Source organism: Trachurus japonicus, chromosome 9 (genome assembly GCF_045865225.1).
Source record: "Trachurus japonicus isolate A0001 chromosome 9, Traja_1.0".
Classification (NCBI taxonomy): Eukaryota; Metazoa; Chordata; class Actinopteri; order Carangiformes; family Carangidae; genus Trachurus; species Trachurus japonicus.
Genome location: NC_140915.1, coordinates 32,643,729 through 32,655,995, shown reverse-complemented (window position 1 = coordinate 32,655,995; position 12,267 = coordinate 32,643,729). Strand labels below are relative to the sequence as shown.

The 12,267-nt window shown below is 44.2% G+C and overlaps 2 protein-coding genes across 3 annotated transcripts; one reads left to right on the top strand and one right to left on the bottom strand.

Annotated features, from left to right (window-relative positions):
- Positions 1 to 1,464: 1,464 nt before the first annotated feature.
- ccdc92 (coiled-coil domain containing 92) lies at positions 1,465 to 6,055 on the top strand. Its single transcript, XM_085787472.1, has 3 exons — positions 1,465 to 1,678; positions 2,251 to 2,292; positions 4,153 to 6,055. Exons 1-3 carry the CDS (start codon positions 1,543 to 1,545, stop codon positions 4,962 to 4,964), a joined length of 990 nt encoding a protein of 329 aa, XP_085643598.1. The 5' UTR covers positions 1,465 to 1,542; the 3' UTR covers positions 4,965 to 6,055.
- A 1,867-nt stretch (positions 6,056 to 7,922) lies between these two features.
- On the bottom strand, positions 7,923 to 12,097 carry chmp7 (charged multivesicular body protein 7). Of its 2 annotated transcripts, none has more exons than XM_085787470.1 (10): positions 11,508 to 12,097; positions 11,238 to 11,409; positions 10,242 to 10,427; positions 10,027 to 10,160; positions 9,624 to 9,672; positions 9,419 to 9,538; positions 9,213 to 9,311; positions 9,066 to 9,123; positions 8,742 to 8,975; positions 7,923 to 8,651 (listed from the first exon to the last, which is right to left on the bottom strand). In XM_085787470.1, the coding sequence occupies exons 1-10, from the start codon at positions 11,768 to 11,770 to the stop codon at positions 8,596 to 8,598; spliced, it is 1,371 nt and encodes a 456-aa protein (XP_085643596.1). In that variant the 5' UTR covers positions 11,771 to 12,097; the 3' UTR covers positions 7,923 to 8,595. The 2 variants fall into 2 exon arrangements, with proteins under 2 accessions (XP_085643596.1, XP_085643597.1); XM_085787471.1 differs by having other exon boundaries at positions 8,847 to 8,975.
- Positions 12,098 to 12,267: the final 170 nt, after the last annotated feature.

Sequence of the window (12,267 nt, the reverse complement as noted above, 5' to 3'; positions counted from 1 at the left end):
AAAGTGGAAGCACACGTTTTGTTGGTTTGACATGAATCTGCCTTTTAAAACAGACAGAGCTACTGATAGACGTGCCCTCCACATTATCTCTGAACAGAGATAAACTTTGATTATCTGAAGTTCTTAATTCACTTCGTACCATTGTCACTCCCATGCCATCATGGCATGTTGGGGCCATGTTGTGAAGTTGGCTGGGGTGACATCTTCGCAAATGGGAAGCTATTCTAGGAAAGGGATGGGATGAGTGATATGCTTGCAGCGCAGGGTTTACTGGAAGGACACCACGTTACTCATCAATAATAGATTATCTCTTCATCCTTTATGACACATCACTGGCTCTATTTATGATTACCAGCCAGTGTTTTGGTCCTAACAAGCCCTCCTTTTCCTACATTAACCAGTGAAAAAAACAAACAAACACACAGACAACTTCTTAAACTGGGTCCAGCAAAAGTACCATGAAATATATTATTCATGCTAGCGAGCTGATGATGTAAGAGTGAGAAGCTCTGGGATGTTTTATTCAAACACACTTATGTATGCAGGGAGACGCTTTATCTGCACTCAGGAGGGGTGTTTCACAGGGATCAATGTGCTCTCAACTCTTAAACCAGTACAGATGTCTGGCAGAGGGTGGAGATGTTGGGCCTGAATGATCGGTTCTCTCTCACTCTGCTTTGGCTCTGGAGACAAGGACATCTAGTAAAGGGAGGGAAGAGAAAGGTGGGGCAAGTACGAGAAGGAAAAAAAGCCTGCTCAATGCTGGCTACCTCCATGCCACACCCGGTGTCAATATGTGTGTCTATCAGCTTAGATTCTTACACATACCATATAAATAGACACTGTGACACAGGATACAGTATTTCCCCTATATGACTTTTCTAATTTGACACTTAAATTCCAGTGTAAGAATCTGAAGTGTTTATTCTCTTTCGGTCGAATATCCTAATAAAATTAGAAAATAGAGTGAGGATTAGATTAGGGTGTATTAGATCAGTGTTAGCTTTCTGAAGGCACTCACTGCTCACACTCAGCCTCTAAATCAATAGCTTCATTTCAGTGATTTGTTGCTAATTACAGCAAACAAAAACACCATGTCTGCTCAGTCAGTTGTGATCACCTCTCCTGCTACATCTTACTCTAGTATTGACCCATGCTTACAGTGATAGCCCACACATGTATTCTTATTTTTATTTTTTACTTTATTGTCTCTTCTTTAATCAACAAAGAGGGTTGTAACTTTTTTTTTTATTACTGTTGTTTAGTTAGGTGTAGTGACTCTTAATTGTAGAGTCACTACAGATTAGTTGATCTGTCCTATAAAGTAAATTGTGCTTCCTAGTTTGCAGTCAGAGCAAAGGCAGAGCACGTAACCAAACCCAGATGTTTACGTGCAAAAGGGTGAAAAGTAGCAGCCTGTTTATCAGATGGGTTGACTTTTGTTTATCCTCTTCTCTCCTCCTCCCTGTTTTCTTTCTCCGTCTCCCTGTTGTCTCTGTCTGGAGGTTGCAACGGCCGGTGTGTGTCTGAACATTATCAGCCATGGCATCAGCAAACGTCACCCTGGAAAATCAGCTGCACAGCGCACAGAAAAACCTGCTGTTCCTCCAGCAGGACCATGCAAACACTTTGAAGGGGCTACACGCTGAGATCCGCAGACTACAACAGCAGTGCACAGGTGAGTGCGCCCACCACAAGTGCTGTTTTGCTGTTCACGCAACCACCGCATCTAAGATATTCATAGAGAATATCTGAAAGCAGCAGCAGGGCTGGGTAATGATCCTTTTATTCTACAGTCTAAATGGATATTTGGTACCAAAAGTCAACAAACGTGCTGTGGTGCCACTATTAAACCTTTTAAAGAGATTTTGATGGCTTGTGGGAAATGCACTCAAGCATTAGTGAGTACACTCTGCACTGTAGCGATGCAACACAGAAAAATGTGTATTGATCATACCACCAGTAATAGCTATACTCTGTTCCAAATGAAAGCAAGGTGGTTGCTGAGCTCAAAGAAAATCAGGACACTGTAGTATACTGCAGCCCATGATTTTGCATATCCCTGGCAAACGGGTCAGCAAAGTTGACATGGAACTCTCACTAATCTTGTTAAACTAACGTTCACCATATGGAAAAGCCCTGACATGTTTTCTCTAAACATGCAAGGCTGTCTGAGGATCATGCTGTTTGATAGCTGCCCATATGACACAGACATGTGAGTAACCCTCTCCTTTTTTTTTTTTTTTACAGACCTGACATATGAGCTGACTATGAGAAGCTCTGACCCCTCAGGTAAGCCTCCATCATACTGTAAAGAACACACCCACGTCACTGGTGACATTTAATGTCTTGTGTCATAAATATTAATGTGTCTCCGAACTTATTACCGTTAAACTTCTCACCTGTGTTGTCAGTGTCATCTCTCTGTTCGTGTTTTCATCTACAATTACTGTGGTGTGACTTGACCTGAAGTGCTATTCCACCTCAACTTACATAACATTACTGAATAATTCATGAATGTGGATTTAAAACCTGTTGTTGTTGTTGGTATGTGTGTGTTAGATTAGATTGATTAAGGAATACTTCAGTTACTTAGAGTGCAGTTTTTATTTTTACACTCAAGTGTTTGAAATAGTGACGGTGCAGAGCAGCAGACTAACCCTCCAACAGTCAGGCCTGTAAATCTGTGCTCTCTGCAGAAACAGAGGTCTGTGTCAGTGGACGGCCGGGAGAGAAGAGGGTTCTGTCTGTTTCCTGGTAACAAAGTCCCACCCAGGAAGCATTGCATTGTGGGACTCCCTACTGTTCATTAGAGGTCCCAGTGCTCACTGCCAACTGCCCTTCCCCCATGTTACCATGGCCATGACATGGAGTCACAACACTGTGGTTCAGGCCTGGCCTCGACTGTCTTTATACTGGCTTGCCTTACAGCACACAGTACAGACAGTGAGGCCGCTAACAGGCGGCATGCAGTTGAATTTATTTTCAGGCTACCGATGATCTCACCGATCGGTGCAGCCGAAACAGGAAGCATGTTGCATCTCACCAGGGTCGCAGCATGTTATAAGCCTTCTAACATGGCCAGCCCAGATCTGAACAATGTTGTTAGAGGCACTATCATGTTAGTGTGGGACATCTCAGAGATTGGAGTGCAGGAAATGAGATTATCTGTCACAGCACTAATGCACAGCCTGCAACCTGCTTAGTGCAGCAGGGCTCAGCTGCTCCAGCTGGGGTGAAAATTTCCCTACCACCCCCCCCACCACCACCCTCCCTCCTTGGAAAAATTAGGGATAGGCAACACTCATCTTTGTAACCCTCCCTGGGGCTTAATCAAAGAAATGTGCTTGATGAGGGAAATGGAAACCAGACGACGATAATTAACACATTTATATCCACAGTACACAACTGTATTTTAATTTTGCACATATGCAGACATGGCTGTATCAGCTATCACTGGGTGGGGCGGGGCAGGGCAGGGTGGGGGCAGCAGTGATGAAGGTCAGAGGAGAGCAGTGCCCTTGCTGTTTACAAAGCTGTAATGTGAGATCATACTGTCTCTGTCAGCTGACTGCCCATACTCAGTGTCTGCACTTATTGCACTAATGAGCGGGCCAGTCTGGGTAGAGGTGTGTCTCTGCGTCTGCACCTCTTTCCTTCTTTCTCTTTATGTACACATGTTTGATATTTACTACATCTACCTATTGGTGCATATGTGTCAGAGCATCTTATTTAAAGCCCCAGTATGTAACTTATTTGGCAAAAATCAAATATGTCTTTCATAAATATGTATTTCACTTAAGTCGAATCACACCCGCATACAAATAAAAGCTTTCTCGTACCTTAGAATGAGTTGTTACAAGTCGTTACAAATACATAAGTGGGCGACGCACCGAACCGAAGCTGCCATGTTGCATCGCCATTTTTTACGTTCAGTGGCAGCGTGACCGTAGGTAACCACGGAAACTCATGACCACTTGTTTACATAGACGCTTGTTTATCCTGTTACATGCAGCATCTGTTGTCTGTCTGACGTCTGCCCGATTTCACGTGAATGCAACATCAAGAATACGTTCCGATATGCAACCACACCGCTAGGTGGGGGGAATTCCTACACAATGTACCTATAACTGTCTTGCAATGTGTTTGCAGACAGCAGTGAGGCCCGCTGTAGGGAGCTGCAAAGAAGGTGCGAGGAGCTTGAGGCCCAGTTGAAGAAGAAGGAGGAGGAGAACACGGAGCTGCTCCGGGACCTGGAGCAGAAAAACGCCATGATTTCTGTCCTGGAGAACACCATCAAGGAGAGGGAGAAGAAGTATTTAGAGGAGCTCAAGATGAAGAGCCACAAGCTGGCCGTTTTGTCCGGGGAGCTCGAGCAGAGAGCGAGCACCATTGCTTACCTCACCTCGCAACTTCACGCCACTAAAAAGAAGCTGTTGGCCGGCAGCTCGTCCGAAGCCAGCCCCAACGTCAGTCCAGTCACCTCATACAAGCCCACGCCCCCTCCAGCCAAGGACAGACAGCCTGAGACGCCACGCCGCCGCATGAAGAAGAGCCTCTCGCAGCCTCTGCACCCAGAGTTGACGGAGGTGTACCGGCTCGGTCCAGATGGAAGGCGGGTGGTTTTACGGGAGACGGTGGACGCCATGCCCGACCCCACGCCCTTCCTGCAGGCCGGGAGAGAATCCCCCGAACCGCAGGTGGTACGCGAGCGGCCGGCCGTCATCCCTCCCATCTCCTCGGAGCGCTCCCCCGCCCCCCCTCTGGGCGCCACGGCCAGCCCGCGCCACAGCCCCGCTCGAGACCGTCAGCAGCACAGGGCCCACGTAGGCGTGGCGCACCGCATCCCACACGGCACCCCCCCCCTGGCCCCGCCGCAGGCAGAGCTGGAGACGCTGGCTGTGGACCAGGTCAACCAGGAGAAGGTTGTGCGGAAACGCTCGGGCGCTGACAGGACAGTCTAAATACTGCAACGCTAACACGCACAAACACACACATATCTACTGTATACACACACAACATTGCAAGAGCAGGAAGGAGCCTGACCCACTGTGTAACCTGCTTTTTACGCAACACTGCAATATGAAAAAAATGATACAATGATCATTTTGTTTATGGTATTATAACCATACAGACTTTTGTTTTTCTTGATATATAGTAGGAAGGACTACTATAAAGCATGCCAAATGTTTCTTAATTACAACCCATTGAGATCTTGTACACACATTGATTTTTTTGCTTAGACTCTCACTTCAGTCTGTCTCATGTGGTGCATACAACAAACTCTCAGCCAAATATCTGCATCAGTGCCTGCTCGACCGGTTAAACAGTACAAAAGCTGTGTAGTGTAGTCATGGCTAATAGTTAACTCTACATATCTCTGTCTGCTCCGTCTTCTCAGCAACAGTCTGGGCATATCCACAAACTATATAACAAGATGTCTGCCGCTGCATAGGATAGAAATGAAACGATTAAACTTCATACTACCCAAATGTCTTTCATCTTCTTGTGATATCGGTATAATAACGTTACTGTAGGCGCCATCTGCATTATGTGCAATTGAAAACTTGCTGGTCGTCAAGGTGAAAGAGCTGTAATTTCACCTTGCTTCTGTTGACTGGCGAAAAACAGCAGCGGTGTACATGTTTGGATGCAGTATGAAATGATAGTGAACAGGGCGTATGTTTCTGTGTGTGTGTGAGGGAGTGTGTGTGCATTTGAGAAAAAGACAATGAAGGCCATTGAGAGAATTAAGTTTAGGCTTAAACAATATCTACTGATGTTATTTGTGATACAAGGGCATTTTTGAAAACACTGCTGTAATAGGATTTTGTGATATTATTAACTGTACTTTATAAAGGCTGTACATTTGTAATGAATTCTTTTTTAAGTTATTGTTTAATAGAGAACACAAGAGCACCTCAAATATTTACAGTAGCTACTGCACCACCAACACAATGGTAATGATTATAACCACTTAATATTCTGCTTTTCACATTAACAACACTTGTCCTTGAAGTAAATCTATCAATACAATAAAGCAATGGTGTTTTGGTTTGGTTACTTGGTTTCTGTATAAACTGATGGATGCAAATATTCAGGAAAATGACAACATGAACTGTCTTAGCAAGGTTTTTGGCCGTTTCAAGTGTCCTGAACAACTTTGATGCTCTAAGAGTCTCCTGGATTCCAGTGAAGAGATGAACAACAGTCATCAAAAAGATGTTCCCTGTGTGTAACACGTCTATTCAAAGTCGCCCTTAGCTGCTCAGTCTTGTACGGTTGAGTTTGGGCATTTCAGTAACGATTCGCATGACTTTTATCAGCCCATTCAATACCTCCTCTGTAACAAATGCTGAATTAGTCAGTGATACGAGGGTGTGATAAGAAGAGTAATGCCATTATGTGTGAAAGCCAAGTCCATTGCGCTGCTCCGGTGGATGAGGTGGAGGAGGTGCTGGTGGGAGTGTTGCACTGAAGTGCACCGCAGAACTGCTTCTGAAGAAAGAGAACCGTGACCATTCAGTATCATATTAATGAGATTACCTGCTCTCGCCTCCAAGCAACAACTTCAGGTCCAACTCTCTAATCAGTTATTGAAAAGGCAGTGGCTGTGAAAACAGTTCCGCCACTGTGTCTTCATAAAACATCAAAGCTAAATGATGGAGGAGCATGAAAATTATACTACCACTCACCACACAACACAAACAATAACAATGGTATTTGATATATAATATGGCATTATATTGTAGGACAGTATATTATTACATTGGTTACACATTCTGAGATTATTAATTGTAGATTATAAAGATTGTGTATAATACATGAGATTGACATTTAGTGTTAGTTCAATGACCCTTTCCTTTGTAGTGTAGCAGCAGAGAGAGAGAAAACAATACAGAATTGAGAAGAACAGAATAAAAATAATTGTATAACTGTGAATATATAACATGCTGTTGCTAAATAAGCTCTACACAAGAAAGGAAGAGGGCATTAAGAGGCTTTTTAAATCCTGAAAGAATATTATGTCTTGCTCTTGGAAGACATTAAATATCTAAATTTCTTTCCTTCACCATCTTCAAGAACATTCTGATCAAAATAATCAGTCATCTGAAACTTATTTTAATGGTCTCTTCCTGTCAGCTACTCAACATACTTATTATCGTCAACATGTCTCCATCCTACCACTGCTACACATATCCTAACATTTATAAAGTACTCTCAATATCATACAGCTCATTTTTAAAGGTCCTGAGCTTCACCCGCTCTGTTGATGGAAGAAATGTATTTGGACTATGTGTGTGATACTTTCCACTAGAACTATATATACTGTATATAGATATTGTGTACAAACAACAGTAGCAAATGATTTCCCACACGGACCTAAAATATAAAGACTAAACATAAGAAATGAGATTGTAGAAGCAGAGAATGGGTTTAAGACTACCGTATAACTAAAACTAGACTATAGTACAGTATTTGATTTAATTGTGTCTCAGTCAGATGTATCTGTATGGCTGATACTGACCCCTGGTGGCCAAAGTACTGTACTTAGAGAAAACATACTGAGAAAAAGGTTGAATGATCTGAATCAGTGTTTTACAAACATTTTTCTATAAATGTTCAATTGGCACTGTCCTGTGTAACAGCAACAGGAACTACAGACCAGACAGAGGATCACCTCTTCCTGTTCCTGGTTGTCTGTTCAGATCAGAGTTTTCATTAGCTCACGCTCTGCCTGTGGTGTCTGCTGAGGTGTGGTGTCACCACTGGAATAACCAAAGAATAAAATGCAAACCAACCATAACTGCTGAGTGGAGCCAATTAAAGTGTACTCACTCACACATAAACGACCAAAGAATAAAGAAGTGTAGCTTCTCCTCAGCTCTGTATCGGCTTCAAACACATACCACAACTAGACAAATGATTAAAATAAACTTTATTTTGTGAAACATATTTGGTTAAACTCACTTCAGGTAGGCTTTCTCACTTCTCACAGGTGTGTTGCAGTGAGGCTAAATATACTTATGTCTTCATAAATCATTTGGCATAATATTCTGTGTTATGTTTCAGTTGAATTTTACAGTTTAAAAGGCCACTTAATACACTTTACAGGACTGTCAAAGGGGGACATTTACAAACATCAATATACACACAATAAACCACAAATACAGCTGTTGTCCTTTACTTGTCAAAAATACCACAAAATTAAAAGTATTCCTGCTGGTGGTGGCGGCACACCAAAGAACATTTCAAACCATTAAAATCTTTATTTTTGACTTGAGAGCCTTCAGGTAAGTGGTGACGGAGATGTCTGTGGACTCTTAAGCTAAAAAATTGTGAAATTTATGAAAACGAAATATTTAAAAAAATATTTTTGGCACGCCTCCACAATAAATGCATTTCCTATTTTCATTAAATGACAGAAAGTGTCTTGGTTTCCTCCTGATATCTACTTAAGAACGCTTAGAGTTATGATTTTCCTAATTAAGTACTTTTTTTTTTTTAAACTTTTATGATCTCTCAGAAAGTTTTCAGTGATTCAGTTTTTCTTGATATGTTTATGCAGAAACTTGCCATGTTTCACAGATGCCATCACTGTGCTGGCTCTAATGTCTTGATAGGCGACGTCATTTTCTTCAGTTGCGAGCCTGGACAGAGAGGTGACCATGTGTTACTCCAAAACATTTACATTATAACCCAGTGAAGGAAACAAAATTGAGAAGTCTGGAAATGCAAACCTGAATCTGTAAGTGTTAACTGATTTAATTCCTCCTCCAGCTGCTCAGTGGTAATATTCAAGTGGCTGTAAGGTACAGCCGGCAGTGAGTGGAGCAGGTCTTTACCTGGGAGGCTCGGCTCCCCAGAGGGTCGCAGAGCGTTTGTTGGAACGTCGGGTAAACCTGACACAGAGTCTGGCTTTGATTCATCCAGCAGAGATTTCAGTTCTTCCTCCAACTCATCTATGTCTTCACCTACAATAAGACGGGACAAACGTAGCTCTCACTGATATACATATATACAGCTTACTGTATAAAATAAACAGCAATGACAAAATAGCATACCTGCACCAGGAGCAGCACTGGATATGACTTGGTTCACCTCATCCTGGGTGTCACACAACTGGTGGAACAAATAAGATGCTTAAGTGTAAGATTGGAATAAAATAATAAAATACCCTATGTGATGGTCTTAAAATAGATAACACCTACCTCCTGGATTTGATCAACGAGGTTTTCAGCACGTTCCACTGTCACATCCTTAAGAGAGAGTCTGAGGGCGGACACTCCAGCCTGATATGCTTGCATAACCTACAGTACAGATGTGTTCAGCAGCACACTCTTCAAATACTGACTGACTCAGGTACAGAAAACCTTCATATTCATAGAGAGAGTGTTGACAGAGGGAGGTTTGTTACCATTTTATCAGTCTGGGACTGGGCTATTCTGTCCAGGATTCCTCTGATGGTCTCCAGTTTGGCAAACAGGTTGTCTGCTCTCTTCTCTACCCTCTTGCGGCCTCTCAGACACCTCAGTGCCTGTGGAAAATACAACCAACTCAACTGCCTGCTACAGGATACTTGATATGAAATGGTAATATTGCAGTTAGATGTCAATAGCCACCTGTGATTTCTTCCCCTCCGACAGCAGAAGCTTCGCCTCCTCTCTGCACCTGCAAAGATACACAAAGTCATTTTTGCAATAATGACAAAGTCTTATTGTCTGAACTCTTTCAACACAGTGCAATCAATCTGACATGAGTAATACTCCAATGCCTGGAAATGGATGCCTCAGAAATCAAGCTGCACATTGGTTATTATATAATATATTATGTATATGGGAGAACAGGATAAATGTAAGTCTGGCTATACTGTTACTGCGATGTGATATGATGAATCCACACTTCATAAGCAAGAAGACAGTATGGGCCTGGCTCAAATAGACTGCTGCATCGGTTAGAAATCCCTACCAGTCAATAAACATTGTCTAAACATTGTGTTTGAAGCAAATGTTTGAGTTGTTTTACTTGTTAGCCTCCAGACTCAGTTTCTCCACCCGTTCTCCCAGCAGCTTCTCACTGCGCTGCAGCTGGTAGATGCCTATGTCCACATCACTGACGGTGGAGACACGGTCCTGCCCAGGCTGACTAAACTTAACAATCTGGAAAGAGAACAAGAGAATTTACCAACACGGGACACCTCTAAAGACGATGGATGAAACGTGGTGTAATCCACACCTCACCTTCTCGCCTTCGTGCAATGCAACCATCACTTGCTTGTCCCTCTGCAGCTGCAGCAGAGCCATGCACAGGGTGCTCTCATCAGCACACACATCAGGGGAGAGAGCACACAGCTCTTGAAATGACAGGATGGGGCGGTTTGCAAATTCACTGCTCCTGTAGGCCCTGAGTAATTCTGCTGCTTTCTCCTGGAAAGAATAAGATGACTTTGAACAGAGGAGCTCCCATCACAACTTTAGCAGTCCAAGTCAAGCACCAGAGACAAGAGAACAGAAATCATCCAGCAATGGCTGCAAGTTTAACCCTCCTGTTGTCCCCCCTGGGTCAAACTGACCCAATCTGTTTTGACTGGTCCTTCTTTCCTCCTTTCCTTTTCTCCCTCCTCTCTCTCTCCCTTCTCCTTCTCCCTTCTCCTTCCTCTCCTTTCTTGTTCCTCCATTTCTCCATCCTTCTTTCCACCACCTTTTTCACTTCCTCCCTCCCTTCTTTCCCTTGGTCCTTCCGTCTCTGAACCAATCTGTTCTCCTTTTCCATTCTTATTTCCTTCCAGACGCCCTGACTCCCTTCTTTCTTTCCACCATCACTTTTCCAATCCTTCCATCCTTTCTTTCCCCCCATCCTTCCTTCTTCCTTTGTTGACCCAATCTGTTCCCCTCCTCCATCTTTCTTTCTTATTTCCTTCTTTCCCTCCATCCTTAACTTCTTCTTCCTTCTCTTGACCAAATATGTTGCCCTCCTCCTCCATCTTTCTTTCTTTTTCTTTCTTCCTTCCTTCCTTCTTTCCTTCCATTCTTCCTTCTTCCTTCCCTTGACCCAATCTGTTCCATTCCTCCTCCTTCTTTCTTTCCCTCCATCCTTCCTTCTTATTCCTTCCTTTGACCCAGGAGGACAACAGGAGGGTTTAAGCATGTCCACAATACCAGAGGTGGATGAAAGCAAAGGTAGTGGTGGCTTTTAAGTTTGTGATAATCTGACACGGGACACCGACTTTAACCAACCTTAACTAGTTCAATGACAACGAAGGACTCCTCCAGAGGGACGCGGCCGCTCCCCAGCAGGGTGGAGAAGGTCCATTTGAGCGGCTTCACCAGCAGCAGGCCGACCCCCCAGGACAGCCAGCCACAGTCCACATTGGCAGCAAACTCAGACTCCCTCTGGATCTTCCCACATCTGACAGGAGTGAACACAGAGTGGATGTGAGCAGGCTGACCTGCTGCAGGCACACAGGAGCGGAGCAGACACAACAACAACAACAACAACAACATTACCTGGCCATGGACTGGACGACAGTGGACAGACCCAGCGGTGACTTCTCTTTCCTCCTGAACGTCTTGTTCAGCTCCTGCAGGTTGAAGCACACGGTGCCCCGGTCCCTGCAGCTCTTGATCATCAGAGTCGTCCAGAAGTCCATCTTACTGTCCCAGTCCGTGGTGTTGACATCTCGGTTCTCCTTGAAGTCCGAGAACATGAAATTCATCCGCTCGTCGTCGTCCCAGTCCGGCGGCAGCGTCATGCCAGCGGAGTTAGTCATCTGCAGCACCCGAAGCTAAACTTGATCTAAACCCGTGTCTGGACCAGGTCTGGACCAGGAAGGTCTGCCAAACTAATGCTAGCTGGTCTGTGACCACGTTAGCGTCGTGTTAGCTAGCAGCACCCACGACCAGCCCCACTCTCACCAGAAAATAAACACGTAAACTTGACGTTGCGTAAGGTCCGGGCTCAGACTCGGTGTGGTGAGGCTGAACTCTGAGCAGCAGTTCACATGTCACCGCCTGCCGTCAAAGAAAAACACTCACTTCACCATGATGCACTGTCACTCGGCTAACGCGAGCTAGCGGTTCGCATAACAACAACAACACACGGCGGTGGGCGTCCTTCTAACTCAGGACCGTGCGGGAGAGCGGTGTCTTCTGTCTTAGAGCGAATATATGTGGTTCCACCTATGGGTTCCACCCATAGGTTCCACCCGCGCAGATACGCCGGAAAACAAAGCGAGCGCACCTTAGAGCTTCGTTCAGGAGCGCTAAG

Excerpts from the sequence above, each read along its gene's own strand:
- ccdc92 (XM_085787472.1), top strand. The coding sequence starts at position 1,543 with ATGGCATCAGCAAACGTCACCCTGGAAAATCAGCTGCACAGCGCACAG. Across the intron at positions 1,679-2,250 it reads ACTACAACAGCAGTGCACAG|ACCTGACATATGAGCTGACT; the intron begins GTGAGTGCGCCC and ends TTTTTTTTACAG. Across the intron at positions 2,293-4,152 it reads GAGAAGCTCTGACCCCTCAG|ACAGCAGTGAGGCCCGCTGT; the intron begins GTAAGCCTCCAT and ends ATGTGTTTGCAG.
- chmp7 (XM_085787470.1), bottom strand. The coding sequence starts at position 11,770 with ATGACTAACTCCGCTGGCATGACGCTGCCGCCGGACTGGGACGACGAC. Across the intron at positions 9,539-9,623 it reads CGGAGGGGAAGAAATCACAG|GCACTGAGGTGTCTGAGAGG; the intron begins GTGGCTATTGAC and ends TATTTTCCACAG. Across the intron at positions 8,976-9,065 it reads CAGTGCTGCTCCTGGTGCAG|GTGAAGACATAGATGAGTTG; the intron begins GTATGCTATTTT and ends GTCTTATTGTAG.